This window comes from Labrus bergylta, chromosome 3, assembly GCF_963930695.1.
Source record: "Labrus bergylta chromosome 3, fLabBer1.1, whole genome shotgun sequence".
NCBI classification, from domain to species: domain Eukaryota; kingdom Metazoa; phylum Chordata; class Actinopteri; order Labriformes; family Labridae; genus Labrus; species Labrus bergylta.
Genome location: NC_089197.1, coordinates 26,403,693 through 26,429,136, shown reverse-complemented (window position 1 = coordinate 26,429,136; position 25,444 = coordinate 26,403,693). Strand labels below are relative to the sequence as shown.

Below are 25,444 nucleotides of genomic sequence, written 5' to 3'. Positions count from 1 at the left end.
CATGTTTTTGGGAGTACTGAGACACAAACACTGGTCAAGTTTGCTCTAAGACTGATGTGGTCTTCATGAGTCCAGTGGTCATAACTACACTCAAGAAGGGGGGTGGGGTGGGGTGGGGTGGGGGGCAGATTTACAACACAGCCCCTCCTAACTTGGAGATCAGTTGACTGGGAGGGGTGGATTGTCCTTTCAGCCCACAGAGCATCTGGCTGAGGAACGACAGATGCTGACAGCTGGACTGACACCCAGCATATGTCCCTTTTTTAGTCTTGCTCTACTCACACAATAGAGTGGAGGGGATGGGGGGGCCTTGTGTTTAGAAGGTAGACCTAATAGCTTCTGACTCTAGAATAGAGCCCCTATTCTCCAGGAGAGCAATTAGCCTGCCTCTGATCCTGGCCTGGGGAGTTATTATGAGAGGACTGAGCCCACAAAAACCTCAATGGTCTATTCTCAATCATTCAAAATCAAGACGTTTTTTTATAGAACTGTGCTCATCTAAATAAAAAGCCAAATATGTGACTTGGGGAGTAACTTGGGGAGTAATTTCACTCGGGTCCATAGAGTCTATTATTTTAGGATTAATCATCACAAGGAAAACATTTTTCCACTGACGCCTCAGTGAGCTCCTTGCGCCCAGCACGTGTGCCTTGTTTTGCAACGTGATGACGCCACGCGTAAGATCACGGGACGTAAATTGCATTGAACAGCATGTAAACAAAACCTGACAAGTGTTGCTGCGTATACAGAGAGTCTAAGGTAAGTTCGTGCTCTGTGAAACTATACCAGGGGCAAGCACATGTGCAGGTAGAAGTTGATACACGACGAGTTGGTTACGCCTGAATAAATGACTGTTTCGGCTAGAAGCTAAGCTAACTGTTAGCATCCAGGTCAGGAGATTTGAGTCAAATGACTCATCTCGTTTTGTATGTCGTCCTGCAGCGATGTATAACCTACACAGTCTCTTTTGATGCCAAAAATATGCGAAAGACTTTTCTATTTTATACAAATATCAGTAAACCATCAGGTAGCTTTTAGACATCTTTCTATCTCACATTGAAACAAAGTTCACAATGAATACACTCCCACTCTGTTTCTGTTTCTCTGTTTCTCGTTTCCTCTGTTTCTCTGTTTCTCATTTTCTCTGTTTCTGTTTTTCTGTTTCTCTGTAGAAATGGGTGTCAAAGGTCTTCAGTCGTTTATGGAGCGCTGCTGTCCAGGAGCCTGTGTGACGGTGAACCTCCAACAAATGGCCAGAAAACATGCTGACAAAATACAGCAGGGCTTCACAACCCCAGCTAACACATACAGTTGAGTTTATTTCAGTGTGCAGGAGTGAATACATCACAGAACAACTCTACTTGTTCACTTAGAGAAGGAGATGGAGTTATTATTACTGATGTTAGGATAGGATAAAACTTTATTGATCCCCAGAGGGGAAATTCGGGAGTTACAGCAGCACAGACAAGAAAGCTCAAAAATACACATTAAACAGAATAGATAAGATAAATAAAAATATAAATAAGGGGGTATCTACAATACAAAATGAATGATGAAGTTAACTATTTAGGGAATTTAGAATTGAGACAGTATTTACAGAGAATGACAAGATAAAGTGACAAGTGATTAAAGTGACTTGTTATGATAAATAGCAGCGAGTAATGTAAACATCAAGAGAGAGGCAGTGTTGTACCACAGTAATGCAGAGTGCAGTTATATAATATAACGTAGTATAATATAATATAGTGCAATATGAACAATATAGTGTAATATAATGAAATGTTATATAATATAGAATAGTATAGTAATATAATAAAATATATAGAATGTACAGTATATATGTATATATATATATTGATGCTAAATAATAATAATAACAATAATACAGTATAATAATGCAATAATACAAGGTTAGTAATGATAGTAATGAAGCAGGTCATGTGGGTAGTGTTTTATGGGGGTGAAGTTACCAAACTGTATGTCTTAACAGATGAACCTAAAGCAAAACACTGTGAAAGACAACAAACACTTACATAACACATGTTGTTATAAACATTTAGTTAGTTTAAAATGTGTGTATATATTCCATCTGACTCTTATTCGTGTAAATATTTCTTGGACCTATTATTGCTATCTTACTTACATTCCTATCCGATTAATATTTTTACAACTATATTTCTACTGCTATATTGTATATTTTGGAGAAACTGTAACAATCGAATTTCCCTCTGGGATTAATAAAGTATTTCTGATTCTGATATAGCTATTCAACTGCTCGCCTACTATAGTCATATATTTTTTAAATTCTTTATTAAGATAATGCAATCAGTGTGAAAGCACACATGTCTTCTGGTTGATGAGAACAACTATAAATGTACATTTTAACTCCCAAATATTTAACATCTTGACGTAGTAAAAAAAAACGTTTTCATAAGCGCAGATAACAGTGTAGGGAGATCAGTGAAATTATTCAGTTTCTCTTATATAACCTGGTGGTATAAGTAACAATGTGCATTTTGCTAGTCTTTACAGCATTCATGCAGACTTAGAGTCAGTGACACTGAAACTACAATAAGTGAAGGGCTGTAGGAACACAGACAAAGTAAAATGAATGATCGTCAAGGCTAATCGTTTGAATTAGTATTTTGGCGGGATTTAGTTAAAAACATGCTGATGATCTTCAAGCTTAAATCTTGGGTAAAAAAAGTAAACTAGACATATTTTGTGTATAATTTGTCTTTTATCAAAGTTTTTTTTTAGCATGCATTCTTTTTACATGTGTATTTTCACTCTCATTTAGGCCCAACACTTGTTGTGGATGGTATGGCATGCCTGCGCCACTGGTACTCGTGTAAGGACTGGGTGTGTGGAGGTCAGTGGAAGGAGTACATGGAGGTGCTTAAGAGCTGGGTGGAGGCCTTCACCTCAGCAGGAATACGACTGGTCTTCTTTTTTGATGGGGTGGTGGAAGAGCAGAAAAGAAAGCAGTGGGTGAGGAAGAGAATCATTTTGACTGTATTTTAGAACACACATTGTTGTCGTAATATGTTTCCAGTTAATATGCCTCTTTTTTTAGTTACAGTTTATTGGCTAGCACTTTTTTAAAACTTCAACATAGAGGTTAATAATTGTGTAGCACTTAAAATACCTAATCAACCTCCTGTACACATCACACTCTTGTGTCTGCAGGTGAAAAGGAGACGCAGAGTGAATGGAGAGATTTCAAAAATGTTTCGTCACCTGAAGGCCCATGGTGAGCAGCCTGGTAGAGAGCTCTTTTGTCTTCCTTCTGGTCTGGCTACTTTCACACGCTTTGCTCTCAGGTCAGCATCTACAAGGTGTATTGATATGCACGAGTCCTAATGTACATGACGTTACACTGCAGTATTACATTTAACAGTGAAGGGTTAAACGTTATATGAGGGTTCATCTAATATCCGATGGAGGCTCAGTAGTTGGTTTTATTCATTTTCTAATGTAAATTTTGAATTCTTTTTTACAGGTTATTGGGTCAGGAGGTGTTTTGCTCAGTGCGGGAAGCTGACTATGAGATTGCAAGCTATGCTCGTCAACATAAAAGTATGGGCATTCTGGGACAGGACTCAGACTTCATCATATACGACAGGTGTTCTTGAATTGGCAACCTTATTTTATACTTTTGGACCTTTGCTGCACTACGGTTAATACTCGACCAAGCAAATAATAATTTGAAAGTCATGGAAAACGTGCATAAACTGACAGACTGAACATGTATTTATATCTTTTGAAGTGCCCCTTACTTCTCTGTGGCAAAGCTGCAGATTCGCAGCCTTACTACAGTCCTGTACAACCAAGAGAGGCTCTGTCAAACCGTTGGATTGGATGTTAACCAGCTACCACTGCTGGCCTGTCTCCTAGGTAACGATGTGGTGTCTGAGGAGAAGATGCAGCACATCAGGAACAATGCAATTTCAACTTACAGGTGTTTTGAGTTGACTTATGGTTGTTGTCTCTATTTTCTTGTTTTAATGTAGAAATATTAAATACAAATGTCCTATCCTCTTCAGGATAAATGTTGTTGACCAAGAATACTGGATGCATCCATTCATATAATATGATGTTACATAATGTCAGCAATGTCATTGTTTCCTAGGATTAACAACCCTGTATCACACTCTGGTGCTCCTCCGGGGCAAATGGTGCTAGCTGTATCCCACTTTGTGAGCTCGTTGTGGAGGAGAGAGGAGGAAGATGTTGGGCTTATCCTCCATTCCCTGAACCTGTCGGCTCCTCTCAGAGAACTGCTGCAGCGGGGAATTAGCTCATATATACTTTCTGGACAGGAAGCTCTTCAGCAGGGTTACATCTCTGCACCTTCCTCTGCCTTTGCATTTGAGAAACACGTTAGTCCAGAAATATTAAAGGTGCGCCCTGTATTTTATTCCCTTTTCTGATGTTTTGACAGCAACAAATCAATAAAAGTTTATATTTTGTTTTTCTTTCTGGGTTTCCCAAGGCCTGTAGGGAGAAGCATGTGGCAGCAGATGGTTTCATGGTTTATAGTATTGTGTGCGAGGGAGTCATTGAATGTAGCAACACTCTAGAGGATGAGGAGGACACTGAACTGTTGCCTCACGCCCTCGTCTACAAGCCCTGCAGACAACGCATCTATGGGCTGGTGCTGCTGCACGGGCATGATGGTAGGATGTAAAGATTTGTCCAATACACACACATTTGAGGTCTTACAAACACACACCCACATACACATGTACTCGGTTAACACCATGCAAAGAGTCAGAAAGCACAACTTTTCAGAAAAGTAACATGTAACATGTCAGAAAATACAAATGCATATGTCAAGGTAGACAACTAAAAACATATACTGAACTTCGACTTTAGCAGAAGTTCATCCTTGACACTATCTTCTCTGGGTTTAAGAAGAGAGTGCACATTTCAATATGGTGGTGCACATTTGTAAAGGCTCTGTTAATGCTGAACCATACAGGTTTTGGAGCAACATATGATGCTAAATAGAATATTTTTCTTGCTTATTTCAGCAGGACGATGACAAACCACATTCTTGAAATATTCAACAGCATGGCTCGGTAGAAAGAAAATCTGGATTATAAACTGGCCTTGCTGCAGTACTGACTTGTCACATATCGAAAATGTTTGGAGTAAGACAAAAGGAGACCCTTTACTATTGAACAGCTGAAATCCTATGTTTAACAAGAATGGTAAAACATTCCAGTTTCTAAATGACAAGAATTGGTCTCCTGAATTTCCTAAATGTTTCCAAATTGTTGATAAAAGCGAAAGTTTACAAGCAGCGTGGTATGACCCTGTCTCAACTTTTTTCAAGTGTGTTGCATCAAATTCAAAATGGGTATTTCGTTTTTCAACAAACAATAACATATCTCAGTTTCAACACTTGTTATGTTGTCTTTGTGCTTTTTTCAATGAAATATGGAGTGTCAGTGTCTCGCAAATCATCACAATATGTATTTATCTACATTTTACACATGAGGTTGAACATATAAAGCAAAGAATACTTCCCAGGACAACGATATGAACAATATCCAAGTATAACTGTGGCTTTTCATTTGTTCAGGCTGCAGTGATGACCCTCCAGTGATCAGGGAATGGTTTGTATACCCTGGAAATCCTCTGAAGGATCCTGACATGGTCCATCCTGTCCCAATCAGTCTTCCAGGTACTATGCCTGCTTGTTTCTGTGTATGATGGTCTGTGTTTTCCTTGGCTCAGAATTAAGACAAAACATGGTTTCAATCAGTACATTTCAATGCACAGTTAAGTCCAGCTAACTGTTAAAGCTGGATAAGGGCATTTAATTGGACTACTGTTCTTCTCCCAGTATTGATAGAAGTATGTCCAACTCCGCTACAGTAGGTTACGATATATCCTGTTTCAGCTATTTTCTATCAGATTTCTTCTAGATGACCTGGTTAACAAGTAAGGAAGAGAAAAACGGGTTATATGTCCAACGGTGTAAACATGGAGAACTTTACAGTTCTGTACATTTCATTCGTACTCTACACTTAACTTTTTGTACAAATCTGATGCACGCTATCCCTCTAATTTATGGAGATATCTGAAGGCAGACGACTTGCTTTGCTACTCATTTATGCTGTTTTGACTTCCCGGTCATAACCCGGCACGAAGACTGAGGAGCATGCGCAGAATGCCTTGGCCAGTTTGGGTCTGATCTAGGCGTATACATGCAAGAGTTAAGCGATCCTGAACCACATTATCTAGATGTGTGAGTCCGACTTTGTGATATTCCAACTTTTACAATTTCAGTTGCACTAATATGTGGACATGCATTTTAAAGTCCACTTTTTGGCGGACTTACACAATAGATCAACTTAAAATTACTACATGGAATGTACTGAATGCAATTGTGCCAGTTGGTGGGCAAAGAGATTGGGAAATGTATTTGGTCATAGTTCTGTCCATTTTGTATGCGTTTTCAATCAGCCAGACCAATTGTGAACAATTCTTCTGTTCTGTGTGAATGTGAAGGTGATCAGCCCAGTCTGGACTTACTTTGGTTTGGCACTGGCCCTGACGTATCTGCACTGCGCTTGATGTCCTTCTTCTCAATTTTTGACTGCCAGGAGTTTTCAGAGTTGCACGGAGTGATTGAAGACTCTCTCCTGGCTGCTCTCTGCCTGGTCACTTACATTGCCCTCCAGGTAAAGTCAACTTTCTCTTCCTTTAATAGTTTTCATTTGGTAATGGCAGCACAGACACTAGAAAGAAAGTGGAGGTCATGGGCCAAACTAAAACCAATGCACTGAGAGCATAACAAAACAAAAAAAAAGTCTATACACTTAATAGGTGGAGAATATTAGTCTGTGTATAATCTATTCTCAGAAAGGAAGACTGAAGACACAAATCAACTACGGTATTTGAACATGCAGTCCATAGAGTTTAACATGTTTAACACAGTTTAACTCATGAATTGTGTAGATAGATGTTCTCTAATATAAGACTAGTAATACATTATCTACACCCTTCTCTTGAGTCCTGTTGGTTGTTCCATTTGCTAAAAAACATTGAGACATCTTAAGAGAAAGATACTACTTTTAATCTCCATCGGCTCGGCTGCATTTCTGAATTAAATGAATTGAGCTGCTGAATGAAATGGTTGAACACAATATGATCAGTTTATTGAGGCATTTCTGTCCAGATAATGGTCATTAAAGCTACTCCTGCTGATTGGTAAAAGAAGTGAAAGACCAAATGTCCTGAGTTACTACTAAACACACAAGACAGCTTTTGATTTGAGATTTACACCTATACTACAACAGTCATTCTGCCCTTTTGTCAACTTGGGATTTAAAGTGAAACATCCCTTGTTGACGGTCTGTTCTGTGTTGTTTTGTTATGGCTTGATGTCAGCTTCTTTCACCCACTGAGTGCCCAGGTTAACTACAGACACTGTTCTTTGGAGCTCTAGCTCTTACGTCAACAGCTGCTTTGATAAGCATCCAGGGGCTTGAATATCTTAAGAGCCATTTCTTAATTCACCATACAACTATTGTTTCCTTGTTTTGGTTGCAAATGTTACACTATAAACATTTCTGCTGTTTGTAATCTTGTTGTAAAGCCTTGTTTTGAAAAACTCCAACTCTGTGATTGCTGTTCAAAGTATCCGAAGAAGCAGAGATTTGTGGTTAATGGTTTGTATGTTGTCTTTGACGTCAATTGATTGAGCTTTAAAATAGAGATTAATCATTCCATCACAAAGTTAAAGCTACGTGTGTCTTTTTGCGGAAGTTAAACAGAAATTATTCTTGATATCCTTTTTTGCCGTCTCGGCAATAATCAGTTCTTATATTGAGTTTTAATGTCTTCCTCATCATTTTTCTATTCCAAGACGTTAATCCCAAATGTTTTGTTGCATATTTCAGAGTTAATGCTTAAATCTAAAGATTTCTATGCCCCGGTTTACCTGCTGTTTTATTTTCATGTGTCCTGTTTTAAACTATTGTGCGTCTTGTTCTTTTAAAGAGCAAGTTTGCATGTGTGTGTGTGTGCTTTAAGTGTGCATTTGTTTTTAAGTGTGCTGACGGGGAGAGGTTCACAGTTGATGGGAGGGGAAAGTTCACAGAGTGAGTGACGAGTATGTGAATGAACTAAAACGCTAACTAAACACATGAATGTAGATTCATTTACACCCAGTGATCAACTAACATGAGGCTGTTTCCTGAGGTCAGATTGTGTAGGTATTTTCATCTGTGCGCAGCCTGTACATTCACAAACAGCAGTATAACACAGTACATTTAGCCTCTTTATGTCCCCACATCTCACCCCAACGAAAAAAGATTGAAGATTTTTATAGAATGACTAAATTGACGATACATAAATCATTTGTATGAAAAATGGATCACGTTCAACCGGTTGAAAATGAGTCATTCTGCTTGTGTGTGTGTGTGTGTGCGTCGGTCTGTTTAGGGTAAAGTGGTAGTGGGTAGGTTTTGTTGCAACATTGCTCCTCAAGGGACTGTGATTGTGGCGTGTGTGTGTCTGTGTGTGAAACAGAGAGAGTGTGCTGGCGACAGCCGCCTTTCTGTCCTGGCTGGCGCTCACCACATGGAGCTATTTACACCAAGCACCCTCCGCCCCGCTGGACACACGCACACACACGCACACACACGTTCCTGTCTTTGTCTCGCTCACACTCTGTGCGTTCTCATGTTCTTCTTCTTTCACACTGGACCACTTTCTCTTTTCCATCCTCTCTTGTCTTGTTGCTCTTTATCTCTTCTCTGCTCTCCTTGTGTGTGTGTGTGTGTGTGTGTGTGTGTGTGTGTGTATGTGTGTGTGTGTGTGTGTGTGTGTGTGTGTGTGTGTGTGCGTGCGTGCGGTTGTGTGTGTGAGTGTTTTGTGCACCCCTTCAGTCTTTTGTGTGTCAGTCCAGTGGTTTATTGTCTTCGGAAGGTGAAGCTGTGTTTGCCTGGAAGCAGGTGGCAGGCAGGGCTAGCTGTGTGTGTGTGTGTGTGTGTGTGTGTGTGTGTGCGTGTGTGTGTGTGTGTGTGTGCGTGTGTGTGTGTGTATGTGTATGTGTGTGTGTGTGCGTGCGTGTGTCTGTGTCTGTGTGTGCGTGTGCATGTCTGTGTGTGTGTATACACAAAATCACTGTTATCAGTACTATCTGCCAAAGGACAGGTGAGAGCAAAACACACACTCACACAAACACACACTCACACAAACACACACACACACAAACACACACACACACTCACACTCACACAAACACACATACAACATCTGCCTGTTAGCTTGCTCTCTGCTTCTTCATTAGCATCGCCTTCTTTTCTTTTTTCCCCTCCTCCTGTTCTTTGTTTCTTCTCATTTTTATTCAGACTTGTATCGTCTTTGTCAGCAAACAGCAGACTCTTCCACCTGTTCGCCCTTAATCGCTGAGCTTTTACCTGCACTGTAAAGCCTGTATAAAGCTTTTGATTTGAGATTTACACCTATAATACAACAGTCATTCTGCCCTTTTGTCAACTTGGGATTTAAAGTGAAACATCCCTTGTTGACGGTCTGTTCTGTGTTGTTTTGTTATGGCTTGATGTCAGCTTCTTTCACCCACTGAGTGCCCAGGTTAACTACAGACACTGTTCTTTGGAGCTCTAGCTCTTACGTCAACAACTGCTTTGATAAGCATCCAGGGGCTTGAATATCTTAAGAGCCATTTCTTAATTCACCATACAACTATTGTTTCCTCGTTTTGGTTGCAAATGTTACACTATAAACATTTCTGCTGTTTGTAATCTTGTTGTAAAGCCTTGTTTTGAAAAACTCCAACTCTGTGATTGCTGTTCAAAGTATCCGAAGAAGCAGAGATTTGTGCTCATGGTTTGTATGTTGTCTTTGACGTCAATTGATTGAGCTTTAAAATAGAGATTAATTCATTCCATCACAAAGTTAAAGCTACGTGTGTCTTTTTGCGGAAGTTAAACAGAAATTATTCTTGATATCCTTTTTTGCCGTCTCAGCAATAATCAGTACTTATATTGAGTTTTAATGTCTTCCTCATCATTTTTCTATTCCAAGACGTTAATCCCAAATGTTTTGTTACATATTTCAGAGTTAATGCTTAAATCTAAAGATTTCTATGCCCCGGTTTACCTGGGCACTCAGTGGGTGAAAGAAGCTGACATCAAGCCAAATCCAAACAACACAGAACAGACCGTCAACAAGGGTATTTCACTTTAATTCACATGTTGTCAAAAGGGCCGCTTAATTGCTGTTTTATTTTCATGTGTCTTGTTTTAAACTATTGTGCGTCTTGTTCTTTTAAAGAACAAGTGTGAATGTGTGTGTGTGTGTGTGTGTGTGTGTTTTAAGTGTGTGTGTGTTTTTAAGTGTGCCTCATTTGAGGAGAACGACATTTCACTCCCATGTATGATGAGTGTTTATGATCAAAGTGTTTAAATCTTGAATATTAAAATCAATTCACCAGAATCCAAGATATTGTCTTTTTTAAAACCACTAGATCGTTGTCCCCATCAAAACCTTTGTGCCAGCGTTACCCACAATGCAATTCACTTGTGGTTGTTAATCTTACATCATTCTATCATGCCCAAATTATTTCTAAATGTGTTTTCTAATATTAACCCTTTTTCTTTTTAAACACTCCACTATTTTGGCATATAAGAAAATACATTCAATGAACTCATTTACTGATTCTTCATGTCAGTCTTATATTGAAATCAAGCCAACATGTTTACTAAAGAGTAAATGCCACGGAGCGGGACAGCTGCAGTTTCAGCTAACATCTGAATAGTGTTGATGAAGGGGCTGTTTAATCACAATTTAAGATGTAAAACAGAGTCAAATTAATAATAAGTGAAGCTTCTACTGAACCGGTTAACCCTTCACCGTAGAAGGTCGGGCTTGTATTGAAACTTCATTCTATATAAAAGTGCGTAGTTCAAACACACTCAGTTGATCATCCGGCATGTCTTCTTGAGAGAAGCTGGTTTCTGGTGGAGTGATAGATCGACACTTGGAGACAATCATTGAAATGGATGAAGTATGAGCAGACAGACAGACAGCTGAGCAGCTTGTCAGACAGAATGTTAGAGGGGCAGACAATCAAAGTCAGCCAGACAGGCTGACAGACAACAGTAGCTGTTGTTGTCTGATCGCTGCTGCATTCACATTCCCTCATCACTCTTCTATTTAAACAGCTTCAGGGTTTGTTTGTTTTGTACACACAACTGGGCAGCCTTGGTTCTGCACTCTGCATTGTTTCTTTGTCTGTTTAGTTGTTGCAAAGAAAGCAGACAAAACAAAACGACCCACACACACGACACTCTGGGATGTGATTGAATTGGTCAGCCATAAAAACCTGTTTTTTTGGTGTGCATGCGTTTATGTTTGTGTGTTCATGTGTGCTCGTGTCTGAATGTTTTCAGGTACAAACTTTGTCTCAAGAGGACGTAGATGCTTACCTGAGTCAGGCTGTGTGTCTGAGATTAAAATCCTCTCAGGAGCTGAAAAACATCAAGGTCAGTTACAAACGCATGCATACACAGACACACAAACACACACACACACCTAAAAAAATATATCTGAAAACTAAAGTTGTTGTTTCCTGTTGCAAGAAGACAATGTCCGTGTGGTTTACAGAAAACTCAGGGAATGTTTCCAGTAATAGAAAGTGAAGAGTAAAATGGAAGGGAAATGTCAACAAGCAGCTGGTGGAGTCTCAAGGATAAACAATCAAACAAACCACAAAACCATTTCAAAACAGTTGTGGAAAAACTGCAGGTGTTGGATACTTTTTTTTTTTTTTTCAGTATGAAAAAATAAAATAATCAGGGAAATCAGAGCCAAACTTGACTTAGTGCTTGTAGGGAAAAACATTGTTTTGATCACCTTGACACACCAAAGCATTTCAAAGGATTGTTGCTTCTGTGTGAAAGTAAAACCAAAGGAAGTGGCAACACTGGAAGCACTACTGTACTGTCAACACTGCCAACAACACTGCGAGCATTGTTACCTCTGTCTTCTCACACAGTCTTCATTTAGCTTGCTTGATATGACTTAAGAGCTCTCACAGATCAGAGGATGGGAGAGTCGGCAGAGCTTTTTGCTGCCTTGTCGGATGTAACCCCATTTATTTTAAGTGCTTAATTACAATACTTGTGTCTAGTAATTTGTATTTCTGCTGCTCATCTGTTTCCTACACAATAATTATGGCTGTGCGTTGATTTGAATTTGCTGACGGGGAGAGGTTCACAGTTGATGGGAGGGGAAAGTTCACAGAGTGAGTGACGAGTATGTGAATGAACTAAAACGCTAACTAAACACATGAATGTAGATTCATTTACACCCAGTGATCAACTAACATGAGGCTGTTTCCTGAGGTCAGATTGTGTAGGTATTTTCATCTGTGCGCAGCCTGTACATACACAAACAGCAGTATAACACAGTACATTTAGCCTCTTTATGTCCCCACATCTCACCCTAACGAAAAAAGATTGAAGATTTTTATAGAATGACTAAATTGACGATACATAAATCATTTGTGTGAAAAATGGATCACGTTCAACCGGTTGAAAATGAGTCATTCTGCTTGTGTGTGTGTGTGTGTGCGTCGGTCTGTTTAGGGTAAAGTGGTAGTGGGTAGGTTTTGTTGCAACATTGCTCCTCAAGGGACTGTGATTGTGGCGTGTGTGTGTCTGTGTGTGAAACAGAGAGAGTGTGCTGGCGACAGCCGCCTTTCTGTCCTGGCTGGCGCTCACCACATGGAGCTATTTACACCAAGTACCCTCCGCCCCGCTGGACACACGCACACACACGTTCCTGTCTTTGTCTCGCTCACACTCTGTGTGTTCTCATGTTCTTCTTCTTTCACACTGGACCACTTTCTCTTTTCCATCCTCTCTTGTCTTGTTGCTCTTTATCTCTTCTCTGCTCTCCTAGTGTGTGTGTGTGTGTGTGTGTGTGTGTGTGTGTGTGTGTGTGTGTGTGTGTACACAAAATCACTGTTATCACTACTATCTGCCAAAGGACAGGTGAGAGCAAAACACACACTCACACAAACACACAAACACACACACAACATCTGCCTGCTGTTGTTACTGTTAGCTTGCTTTCTGCTTCTTCATTAGCCTCGCCTTCTTTTCTTTTTTCCCCTCCTCCTGCTCTTCAGACTTGTATCGTCTTTGTCAACAAACAGGAGAATCTTACACCTGTCCGCCCTTAATCGCTGAGCTTTTACCTGCACTGTAAAGCCTGTATAGAAAAATAAAATAAAACAATATCTATCTTAAACCATGTTATTATAGAATGATTTATTGAACTGTGGATTTAAATTCCATCACTCCTGATAACTTACCAGGAAATGTAATTAATTGTGAATTCAACCATTTGACCTTTTGCGCAAAGAAATGTGAGGCTTTGGGAAATAAAGCAGCTTAAATTGGTAAATTGTGTTAATAAAAAAATTTTTTATTTAAACTTTATTTAACCAGGAATTGAGATACAAAAATCTATTTTACATAAAGTGTCTTTTTTTGTTTGACAATCAGAATATTGATTTAAAGACAGCTTTGCTTCTAGCAGAAACCAAGATATTTATATGTTGGGACACATTCAGAATACCATCTTTAACGGTTGACTAAGACCTTAAGAAGAACATCATTTTAGTCTTGTTGGCATTAAGTACAAGTCTTAATGTACTAAGGTTTCTCTGGACAACATTAAATGCTGCTTGTAGTTTATTAATTGCACTTGCTAAGGAAGGCGAAGAAGTATACATAACCGTATCGTCAGCATAAAAATGAAACTTTGCTCAGAAACATTTCTACAAATAGGATTATATAAGTATAAATCATGAATAAGATGGGACCTTTATGGACCCTTGGGGGGGACATCATTTTGTATATTTAAAAAAACTAAAGGTTAAACCATCAACTCTGACACTTTGATTTTTCTACCACTCAAGTACATTTCAAACAATCTTACTGTTTTGAAGAAAACCCAATGTCAGCCAACATTATTTATTAACGGTGTCATTTAATTCAATGTTTGGCCCTAAAATGCAACTAGGCATAGTTGGAGTTCTTGAGGACGCTTGCACTCTCATCCAAAAGACTTCTTTAGTTCAGATATCTGTTATTGAGCACTAATAAGTAGTGAGTAAAACTTGCTCGGAATATATTGGGGTTTGGCTTGAAACTAAGAAAAAGCCAGCAGGGGGAACTATAATAATCTTGACTAATACAAGAATAATAATAGCGTTACGTTACTAAATAAACAGCTACTGTATGTCTCCTTCTATGTAAGATGGAGTGATCAGCTGTGTGTAAGGATCTTTGAGGATCTGCTTTATGCTTTGTTGAACCTTGAGTTTGAAGAGTTTGTTGTCCCATGTAGTGAGGGCAAGTTGAAGATTTGAACTACACGTGTTGTGACAGAAGATGATTCATGATTGTGATTTAACATCAGTCAAACATAAATCCCTCTTTCTTGCTCTGTTCTTAGCTGCCTGTCCTCTGCAGCCGTGCATTGCAGCTGGGATCTCTCTTCGTCCGGGGACTGGGCCACCTGCTGGGTGCTAACTATGCCAGCGGCTGCCCACTGCCCAGCGCTGCCCTGATGCCTTGGCAATGCTTTGATGGACGTCTGTTCCACTCAAAGTACCTGCTGGCACACAACTCTGCGGAGAAAACTGTGCTGCTAGAGAATGATGTGAGTGCATACGGGGAAACAAAAGGGAAATCTGTACGTGTGTATGCGTGGGGAACGAGTTTGAGGAAGGAAAAACGAACACAATTGGATTTGTTTCAACCACTTGAAACAACAAGAACACAACGTAATTTTTTTACATTTTCTCTCTCTCTGCAGTCAACCTGTTTGTCTGTGTTTCTCTGCTTGAGAGAAAAACTCACAGAAGCCTGCATGAAACGAGGCAAAGTCCTGCAGTCCAGACCCAAACCACTTGAGCAAAGTCATAAAACCACACCAGGACCCCGATACAGAGAGAGACAAACAGGTGAGATCTGTAAGTCCAGCCCGATTAGGCTATTTTATTGAACTACTGTCCCAGTATAAAAGCACAAGGGGAGAGTTGATTTATTAACGTAAGTACAGTATGTCTGACTCCACTACAGTAGGGGGCGATATGCTCACTGTCCGCTAGTAATTATTGGACCTTCTCCTGGTTGACATATTAAGTCATATACTACACCAATTCGCCATTGAGCATTTTCCTTCTACCCATGTTCCTCAGTATTTGTTATACCTTCAGCTGAAACAACATAGACTGTCTCCTTGTCTGTCTTAGAATACTTGGTTCTCACTCGTGCATTTGCCATGTGGATACCTTTGTCTTGATGTTCTAGGGAACTGTGGAGCATGCGCAGAACACCTAGGACAGCTTTGGGCCAATTAAGTTGTATACATGCAAGAGCAAATCAATCTTTTTTAATATCATGTAAACATTCTGTGTGTATATAATCAAGCAGAGCCATCAGCACTGCCTTCGGTGGGGCGCCTGTAAATGTAGTTACAATAACGTGTCCTATAAATATGCTTTGTTTGGTTCGAGAATGTCCAGTAAAATATGTTTTAACCATTCTGGTTAAATAAAGGTTAGAGAGAGAAAAACATTTTGACCTGATTAAAAAATGTTTTGTTGTTTCTATGGCACCCTTGTGGCATGGTGGTTAAGATTTATACCATGTTACCACAGTCGTACATCACATCTCTTTCTCTTTTTGTTCCCTCTGCGTATCTGTTCCTTCAACTTTCAAATTACGTTACATAGAGAAAAAAAAGAAGGAACATTGTATTCTTTTTGATGTATTCTTTTGGAAGCTATAGTACAGTGATAATGTTTCGGAGCTCGTCTATGTTTCTAATCACTGCATGAAAACAGAAAAACTCAAAAGGCCTCCAGTGATCTCAGTGGCAAAAACACTCGGCAGCTCTGAAATACATCATTTTAATCTGACAATTCGTCTGTGGTTGTAGTTCTCTGGTGCCCCTCGCAGAACCACATTACCCAGCGGGCCGTGCTGTAACAAGCTCCATGTGTGCTGCGGCGGTAACAAATACAGCTGTGTGTGTGCATGCACTCACAGTCACATGTGCACACATCGGAGACTTGCTTTGTCAGTGCACCAGTAATAGTAGGTTTCTGTTTATAGGCTGGGAGAGCTCTATTTTAAGACAGACAACAAAACGAGCTGATTACAGGCTTCTCTCTTGTGCCCCCTCCCCCCATTCTGCTCCCCTTCCCCTCAATCTTTTCCCTCTGAATCAGTCTTTATTCTTTTATTTTCTTCATCATCTCTCTGTTTCTGTTTCTTATTTCTTACTATTGATCTGCTGCATTTACAGTAGAGCTGTCCCAGTCACCTCCCTATCTTATTACACATATATTCACATGTAATCTCCCCCTTTACACACATATTGGTTTGTTTTGCATGAATGTCACAGTCGTTATTTGATGCCGTTCACTGTATTCTGCAGACTTTAAGGCAAAATGAGCTCCCTGTTGATACAAGACTTGTCTCTATAGTCCACAGTCCTGCTTGGTGGTCAGTCTCAGAAGACATCTCAGTTGCAGCTCATGAAATGTGAACCCATAGTTTCTCTTCAACCCATGACTTATAAACCTTTTGGGATTGTTTCTCTGCGTGCCATGTTGGCGCAGAGTCTCTGAAATTGCGCCGAACTGTCTGCTTTTTGCCCTTGTGGGTCTCATGAGGATGTTTCTGGTTTTATAGATGGAAGGCTGTTCAGTCTTTATACCTCAGTGTTTCATTTCTGCCAGACGCAGACACCAATCATTACTACAGAACTGTGGGGATGTGGAGTGTGTGTGAAAGAAAGAGAGAGTGCGTGTGTGCGTGAGAGTAGTGGTGGCGCTATGTGGTACAGTCGAAGGCCTGGTTTGGTTTTTGTTTGGAATCGGGCCTGATGTTTAGTCTCCTCAGCAAATATCTCCTCTGGCCGCCTGCCCTTACAATTACACTCTAACAGTGAATCCAGTGTAGCTGCTCTCCCACGTCTCTTCACTTCTCTGTCAGAGATAATTTGAAAACAACCTCACTCTCAGATTGGGTCACAGTCGAGCTCTGATAAAGAATGTGGATGTTCCTCTTCTTCAGAACTATTCAGTGCATGGCTGAACCTTTAACAACCACAATCTTCTGTTTTTATTGAGCACAGAAATACTTATGGTATTCAAAAGTTTTGTTTTAGCAGTCTGAACATAGGAGAGTCACATTGTGTTCACTAAAATGACAACAAAGGTAAACTGCAAATATATTTCAATTCCAACTTTGCTGGCCATTCATGTTTTTTTTTCTTTATTTTTGGGCTTATTATTCCTTTATTTAGAGAGAGGACTATGAAGTGGGGAATGACATGCGGGAAAGGAGCCACAGGTCGGATTTTAACCCAAGCAGCCCGCTGCCTGTGTACATGGGGCGTGCGCCCTAACCACTCAGCCACAGACGCCCCGACACATGGCTTTTAATAGGTTTTTGATTGATTTTGAAACTTTTTTTGTAATGGAGGGGCCCTTATTGAATCAGCCTGATTGACCATCTCCTTTTATCTGTCCTCTGATACTTTGTCATTTACATGTACACACATTGATCACTCGCTGACAGATAAATAACATATTTTAAAACATCTCTCTGATTGAATGTGTCCTTTTTTTATTGTTCTGCGTTGAATCCCAAACTGAGAAACTGAAACTTTTCCAGAAGACAAACAGAACCACAAAAATAGACCTTTAATAGTGTTGGTGCTGGTGGCCTGTTTGACACATGGTATGCTTTCATGTTCCTGTTTTCCACACTTTCACGCTCACTGAATGGATTTATAATTTATCAGCGGTCTGATTTAGTCAAGCAGGCACAGCACCCTCTGTGAAGGGTCTAAACTTATACTTGGTATTTCATTTCAAGTACTCAGTAAGTAACTTAACATCTGCCACATCTGTCAGAGCTGCTCCAGTTTCTGTGTAAAGGGGCGACTGCGCCCGAGAGGTTAGTTCGCTCTCCCCATGTACAGAGGCTGTAGTCCTTGAAACGAGCGGCCTTGGGTTTGAATCCAACCTGTGGCTCTTTTCCCTCATGTCATTCCCCATTCTCTCTCTCACCCTAATTTCTGACTCTATCCACTCTCCAGTAAAAATACATCTTTAAAATTTTTTTATAAACAATAGCAGAGCAAGACACTTCACAGACGCCCATGAATCTAAAATATGTCACATCTTGGTTGCTGCTGACAAATAGATCTGTTAACATTCAGCCTCAGCAAAATGTTTTTCTGTTCTCTGAATAAGTTTTCACTCAAAGACTGGCAGAGTTTGTCAGATGGGATATGGTGTTTTTTTCTTTTGCTGTTTTGGGGGAAGCCTTGAAATAATTGTGGGCAAATTTTAAAGGCAAGCTTTTAATGTGTGTGTGTGTGTGTGTGTGTGTGTGTGTGTGTGTGTGTGTGTGTGTGTGTGTGTGTGTTTATCACACTTTTCATACATAGCTCAGTGCACCTCAATATGAATAATATAAGGACAATTAACTATCACCTTTCTCACTTTCAGGTCAATCTTCAGGCAGTGATAAGAACTGGAGGGAGCAAGGGGAAATGACAGGAAACCAACAACATGGTGGAGGATGGAGGGAGCAAGGGGAGATGACAGGAGGCAGACAACATGGTGGAGGATGGAGGGAGCAAGGGGAGATGACAGGAGGCCGACAACATGGTGGAGGATGGAGGGAGCAAGGGGAGATGACAGGAGGCCGACAACATGGTGGAGGATGGAGGGAGCAAGGGGAAATGACAGGAAACCAACAACATGGTGGAGGATGGAGGGAGCAAGGGGAGATGACAGGAGGCCGACAACATGGTGGAGGATGGAGGGAGCAAGGGGAGATGACAGGAGGCCAACAACATGGTGGAGGATGGAGGGAGCAAGGGGAGATGACAGGAGGCCGACAACATGGTGGAGGATGGAGGGAGCAAGGGGAGATGACAGGAGAAAGAAGAGAATATGGAAACAGAGAGGGACAGTGGGAAAGAGGAGGGTACAGAGGAGGAGGGTACAGTGGAAGGCAACATTTTCCCCCTAATCCTCACTCTTATGCTGACTTCCAGGATGAAGGGCCCTACGACACTAGCCGTCATCCGAAACAGTCCAGAGGAGGATCTCATGGCAGTAGAGGAAGATATCATCTGGCCTCGAGGTAACACCAGTGACACCAGAATATAGCTTTTCTGGTACTATTGTTTTTTCCTCTTCAATTCCAATATCTCAATTTATGTATAGACATATACTAAATGTTTTTGTACTAGCATCAGACTTTCCCTGTATATGTTTATTTTTGCTTTCAATTTGTTAATTACATAAATAACAGTTCTCTATGGAGAATATTTTTTTTTGACTTTTTTCCTCACTTGTTTGAGGGACCTTGATGTTTTGATGAAGAAGCTCACATTGGTGTTTTTACCATTTGTAAACGCTCGATCATTTTATATAAGTGAAGGAGTCTTCTCTGTATAATTCATCACTTGTAAATACGTCAGAGCAACTAATGGTAAAGGAATTCTTACTAAAAATCCTGTTTAAGCCAAAATTAGCGGGTGCCAGGACCCTCTGAGAAGTAAATTCTTCTCTCCTGCTTTCACACAGTAGTTACCTGTGGCAGCAAAAACACATTCCATCGTGCTGGTAAAGGCAGTTTTCACTGTGTAGGCTCTTTTTTTGGAGCGATGAAGGATGAATGATTTCATTTGAAGCTAGCTTGAAAATAATGGTATTAAATTTAGTGTACAGACGTATCTACTGGGCAATACCCGATCAATTTCATAATGTCATGTTTCATTCCTCTCCTCTCCTCTCAGGTGGTCTCGCCCTCCTACTTCAGGGACATAACTCCACCGTGAACCAGAGAGGTGAGAAGAAAAGAGAAGGATTAGAGGAAAAGATTTAAGGAAGTTAATAGGATGGGGAGGACATGATGAGATTAGCGGAGGAATCAAATGTCTCTGAGCAAACTGATTAGTGGATCACTCATCAGGAGTCTTTGTCTAAAGGATGCAGGAGGTAGAGGGAAGGCAATCAAGAGGAGGCAGAATGAAGCATAAGGACCCCTTCATTTGCCTGTTTGGGTTTGTTGCGCATGTCAAAATAATCTTGTGGCTGTAAGACATTTATTAAAAAAGCTCCTCCTTGTCTCAGGGAAAGTTACCTGTTTAACTGTGACAGTGAATGAACAGCAAGGATGAGCACTCTCCAAACAAACACACAGATGACCCCAAACACACTGAGAAGTGGATTAATGGCTAATCCTCAAGCCGGTTTTACCCCTTATCTTTGTCAATAAAAGGGAGAAGATCTTTGAAGCTTTGCTTCCAGTAGCATAATCTTCTGATGGGACTGGTTTTAAGTGGAGGAACAGTATGGCCAGTATCATCTGTCAACTGAACTGAGGCATCAGACACACAGATTATTAGGGACAAAAACAAAGTGAAGGAATATACGTTTCTGTTTTTTTCTTAACACAGAAGAAAGTGAGTTATCTGTTTGTCCCATAAATACAGACAAACGTTTATATATGCCACTGTTCTCTTCTTGGTCTGCCGATAAATTGTCTTGATTCCGAGCCCTGATAAATGATCAACACTTATTCTGGTGTTAGGGGCTTCAGGTTGCATACATTTATTGATATTAATTAATGACTGGTTTGAGTATTTGATCAGTCTTGATACAAATTTAAATGTCTTCAAATAATAAACATGAAAAACATTCAGGGCACGAGTGTCTTGTGTTTATTGCAAATGTAACCTGAAGATTCAGTTTTCAGTGTTAATCCCAAATCTGTCATGTGTATTATTCCTAAAAACACAGGAACAATGTTTAAAGGGATACTTCACCCAAATCTTTGTATTTCTAAGTCTGAAAAGAAGCTTCCAGTGACGTAAGAATTGTAATTTTGCGTCATCGGAAGCTGTTGTGGTTAGCAGGGTGAAACTACAACGCTAGTTCCTCATATTTTCAACCACTGAAGCTACAGACCAATCACAGATCAGTGGGTGGGAACTTACTCTCATAATTGAAACTTAACGTCCGCCATATTGCTTGTAAGCTATGCTAACAGGCTCTATGGAGAAAGCTGATAATGGTGAAAAAATATAAATATAGCGGCGAAACGGCTGCTGCCGACAGGCCGGTCTTGTTTTGGCTGCCGGGGCCGCCGCTGGCCGGCAGCCAAGAAACAAAACAGGCCTGTCGGCAGCAGCCATCTCACGGCTATACTGCTGGCCGGCGCCGGCCGCTGCCAGCTCAGCAGCCGAGACATAAGCCCTGCCTGTCGGCGGCGGTGAGGACGGGGAGCCGGGGCTCGAGCTGGGGCAGACTGGTAGTGTCGGTGCTCTCACTGTTTGCCTGTGGACACAGACATAGAGTCTGTTTTCTGCCAGGAATTTCCAAGATGCTAATCTCGAAAAGAAATCTCGGAATCAGTTGAGGAAACAGCCTTATGTGTTGAAGTTAATATGTCTGTAAACCTGACCTTAGTGGGAGTGGCCTGCGGTTCCGTGCATTCTGGGATTTGGTGTCTTTCATCCACATGAGCCAAAAAGACACTTTCTGCCTTTTCTCAGCCAAGAAGACACCAACTTCAAAATGTATTTTACATTTCTACTACATATATGACCCAATGTCAATACAGATTCATGTTTCAACGGGTGAAGTATCCCTTTAAGTGGATTTTGTGACATTCCAATATTAACTCTTGTTGGTAAACTCAAAGACCAGAGCATCTGTTATCGATCTTCATGTTTTGTTTAATCTGAAGCTTCACTCTTCATTTTGAAAAGAAGAATAAAGAACTGAGTCCAGAAAACATGACCAACATTTGTTTTCTTGTAAATACCAAGTTAAACATTTGATCTGCTTCTTTTGGAACAGCTGAATGTTTTCAGTGACAACAACACAAGTATTTGTGTGTGTGTGTGTGTGTGTGTGTGTGTGTGTGTGTGTGTGTCTGTGTGTGTGTGTGTGTGTGTGTGTGTGTGTGTGTGTGTGTGTGTGTGTGTCTGTGTGTGTGTGTGTGTGTGTGTGTGTGTGTGTGTGTGTGTGTGTGTGTGTGTGTGTGTGTGTGTGTGTTCCTGTAGCACCATGAACACTCACTTTGAAACCTTCCATTGAGGAAAAGGAAAGGTGGGGGGAGGTAATACTCTGACTGACTGATGGGGAAAAATGAGGGGATATGAAAGTATTGATGTAGACTTGACAATGTTTATATTGTGTTTCGCGTGACAGAGCGGAGACTTGCATCTAAATAATTCCAATCCCAGAAAAGGGCTGATTCAGGTTCAGGTTTACCAATAACATAATCCAGCAGAGACAGTTAGAGCATATGAAAGCCAACAATGCAGGTCTAATAATGATCCTGGAGACCATAAAGAATATATATTGGGTTTGGAACACCCAACACCTTATAAGATACAATAACAATACATGCAATGTGTTTGTGATAGATATCATAAATGTTTCTTTTAGCCCTTTGCTGTCTTTGTGAGTGTTATGTTGTTACAGTGAATTAATAATTACTATAAGACCAGGGACATTTGTGTTTACAATCCATTATTGAGAGACATCCTACTCACACACATAGACCCGACATACACAGACAGGACCTTTATTTGTGTAGAGATGTCAGAGTGAGAGGGCTACACACAGAGGGCACTTCTGAACTGTTGGGGGTTTGTTGGCTTGCTCAAGGGCACCTCAGCAGCACCCAGTAAGTAAACTGGCATCCTTCAGCAACCAGACCATTTTACACAATTTGATCCACACCGGGACCCGAATCGGCAACCCCCGAGATCCCAACCCTACACCATACTGGCTGAACTACTGGCACCCTGAAGCAGTTTGTATATATTGTTTTGATCGTGTGAAAGGAACTGTGGACAAACTTCAACAAAGACATGCAGAAAAATGTAAGTTTTTATCACCATGTTGAACTTTTAAAGGGTTAGAAATGCTAGACGTCTGCTAATGATTATTAGAGTCACTCCCTGTCTTTTGGGTTCTAGAAGTGTGTGTGTGTGTGTGTGTGTTTTCAGGTCAGTAACTGTGGTGAGGGGAGTGGGTGTGGGTGTCTATGTGAGGAGGGGCGACTATGGGTGTGGCAGGCAACGCACATGCATGACTTGGGTCCATTCGCTCCCTCTGTGTAATAACAATAACAGGAGGAGGGATGTTTTCTGTGGTGAAGAGGAAGTGAGGGATGGAAGGATAAGACGGGAGGAAGAGGGAAAGAAACAAAGTGAAAGATGGAAATGAATGAAATTGTGGGAGAGAGAAAAACTTGAGAGAGAGAGAGAAAGGAAGAAGGAGTGAACATCAGATGAAGAGGAGTAGGAATAGAGAAAAGAACAAACAACAGGATGGGAGTGAAGAAAGAAAGGCGGTTAATTTAGAGAAAGGGGAGAAGACGGAAGACTTAAGAACACAAGCAGATTGAGTGTAGTCTTGCCTCGACCACAGGAAACCATGTTGGCTGCCCGACAGATCAGCTTCCTGCGTGTGTGTGTGTGTGTGTGTGTGTGTGTGTGTGTGTGTGTGTGTGTGTGTGTGTGTGTGTGTGTGTGTGTGTGTGTGTGTGTGTGTGTAGTGGTCTGGGCGTGGTACCTCCAGCAGCAGGGAGACAAACAGTCAAACCCCCTTTGGAGGCCTCCTGCCTGGGATTGGCTAAGGCCTCTTTCCTCTTAGCTGCTTGTCATTCAACACACTTATTTTGTCTTGCACTCTTTTAACATCTTATCTAATCTTTTCTGAGGCTTTCTTCCCGACAAAGTCATCAAACCAAGCACCCGTTTGTCCAATCGAGGAGATCTGATTCAAACCCTTGTGGTGTGTTGGCCACAATAGCGGCACCTTAATGGACTCCATTGATCACGAAACCACTTCAACAAACTTCACAAATGAAAAAATCCAGCTTGAGGCAGCTTATGTTTCTAAAATCCCCTCTGGACAGGTGGTTGCATATGTCACAAGTGTTTTGGATGCTATACTGTGCTGGTTAAAGATAAAGATCATTTTTCTCTTAATTTCCAGCGGTCAGTTTAAATTCATCATAAACTGAAACAAATTGGTTGTGTTTATTTTAAAGATCACACTGAACAAATCAAATACAGCATTGGTTGAGATCAAAAGTTAAGGCTGCAAAATGAAAAAAAGAATATCATCTCTATGATCACATAAACACATTTCTCAACAACTACAGGATGAAGTTCAGTGAAATTTGTGAAAAATAAAAATAGTTGTAAGTTAATCCTGATGGCTTTGCCAATTTTCATGCTTTTTTCTATTGCATCATGATTTTTCACGATGGTTTTATTTGAATTATTCCAACAACAATTGGATCTTTTTGCCATGTAATCTTTTACAGACAGTTTTTTTCCAATTGGTTAAGAATTGTGGGAACTTTGGTTGATACCAGTACTTTTCTGCTGATGGCTTTTTCATCATTTCAAATACTGCATGTTTGCAAGAATTTTTGTGAAATATATTTTGTCATCTGCACTTCAAGTGAAGGCTGCAATTGTCTCAGTTTGGCTCTTCATTGACCTCTGTGTGTAGCCTAGAGTTTATGTCTGCTCTGATCATTAACCCACTCAACAAGTGCACCAACTGTGCATGCATTCAAACCAGACACTGCTTTATTTTTTTACCTTTTCTGTCTGGTCAAAATGACAGACATCGAATTATATATATAAATCTTTCCATCGAGTTATATATATATTATACCTTGAATGTAATTATTACATTCAAGTTATAATATATAATATATAAGTGCATCTGCTATCAGTGCAAGTATCAGCTGCTGCTGTGTCAGTCTTAAAGTTGCAGTTACAGTGTCAGCATGTTCATTTAACCAGTCACTTCAAAACACCCTAGTGTCTAAGTTCAACCTTGCATCAGTCAAAAGTGTTGTGATATGCACTAAGTGAATGATAGTCTCTTGTTTGTCAAGTTCCGAGTATTGTCAAATTACAGTAATTCAGGCAAATATAGGAAGAGAAAATGTACCTCAACCATAACACAGGTTGTTAACACCTCAGCAGCCTACTGTTACAGAGTGTAATTGTTATTATTATATAGTGACAGACATGTTATAGTCAGTTAACAAGCACCTTCAGTTCAAGTGTTACCATGCAAAACCTCCCAATTGGTGTTTTTACTTGAACTTCAGGAACACACAAAAAAACTATGAACACATTTTTATAAAACATATACTGCCAATCAAATTTGGACATTTTTGATAAAAATTAATATGTGCAAAAATGCATTGTTGCACTGAAAAAGACATGCAAAGTTTGTTTTCTAATTTGATTCTATGTGACTCTGTGTGTGTGTCTGTGAGTGTATTGTGTATGTGTGAGTGTA

At 40.4% G+C, this 25,444-nt stretch overlaps 1 protein-coding gene across 5 annotated transcripts; it reads left to right on the top strand.

Annotated features, from left to right (window-relative positions):
- Nucleotides 1-666: 666 nt before the first annotated feature.
- On the top strand, nt 667-20,801 carry fam120b (family with sequence similarity 120 member B). 5 transcript variants are annotated; one of them, XR_010665975.1, is made up of 15 exons: nt 667-759; nt 1,173-1,310; nt 2,801-2,991; nt 3,190-3,323; nt 3,503-3,625; nt 3,770-3,961; nt 4,133-4,403; nt 4,496-4,679; nt 5,591-5,692; nt 6,523-6,695; nt 11,436-11,528; nt 14,512-14,718; nt 14,875-15,022; nt 19,144-19,232; nt 19,891-20,801. XR_010665975.1 is itself a non-coding variant. In XM_065953050.1 (15 exons), exons 2-15 carry the CDS (start codon nt 1,175-1,177, stop codon nt 19,919-19,921), a joined length of 2,628 nt encoding a protein of 875 aa, XP_065809122.1. In that variant the 5' UTR covers nt 667-759; nt 1,173-1,174; the 3' UTR covers nt 19,922-20,801. The 5 variants fall into 5 exon arrangements, 4 of the variants coding, with proteins under 4 accessions (XP_065809122.1, XP_065809121.1, XP_065809123.1 ...); XM_065953050.1 differs by having other exon boundaries at nt 18,590-19,232; XM_065953049.1 differs by having other exon boundaries at nt 14,875-15,031; nt 18,590-19,232.
- The last annotated feature ends 4,643 nt before the right edge of the window (nt 20,802-25,444 follow it).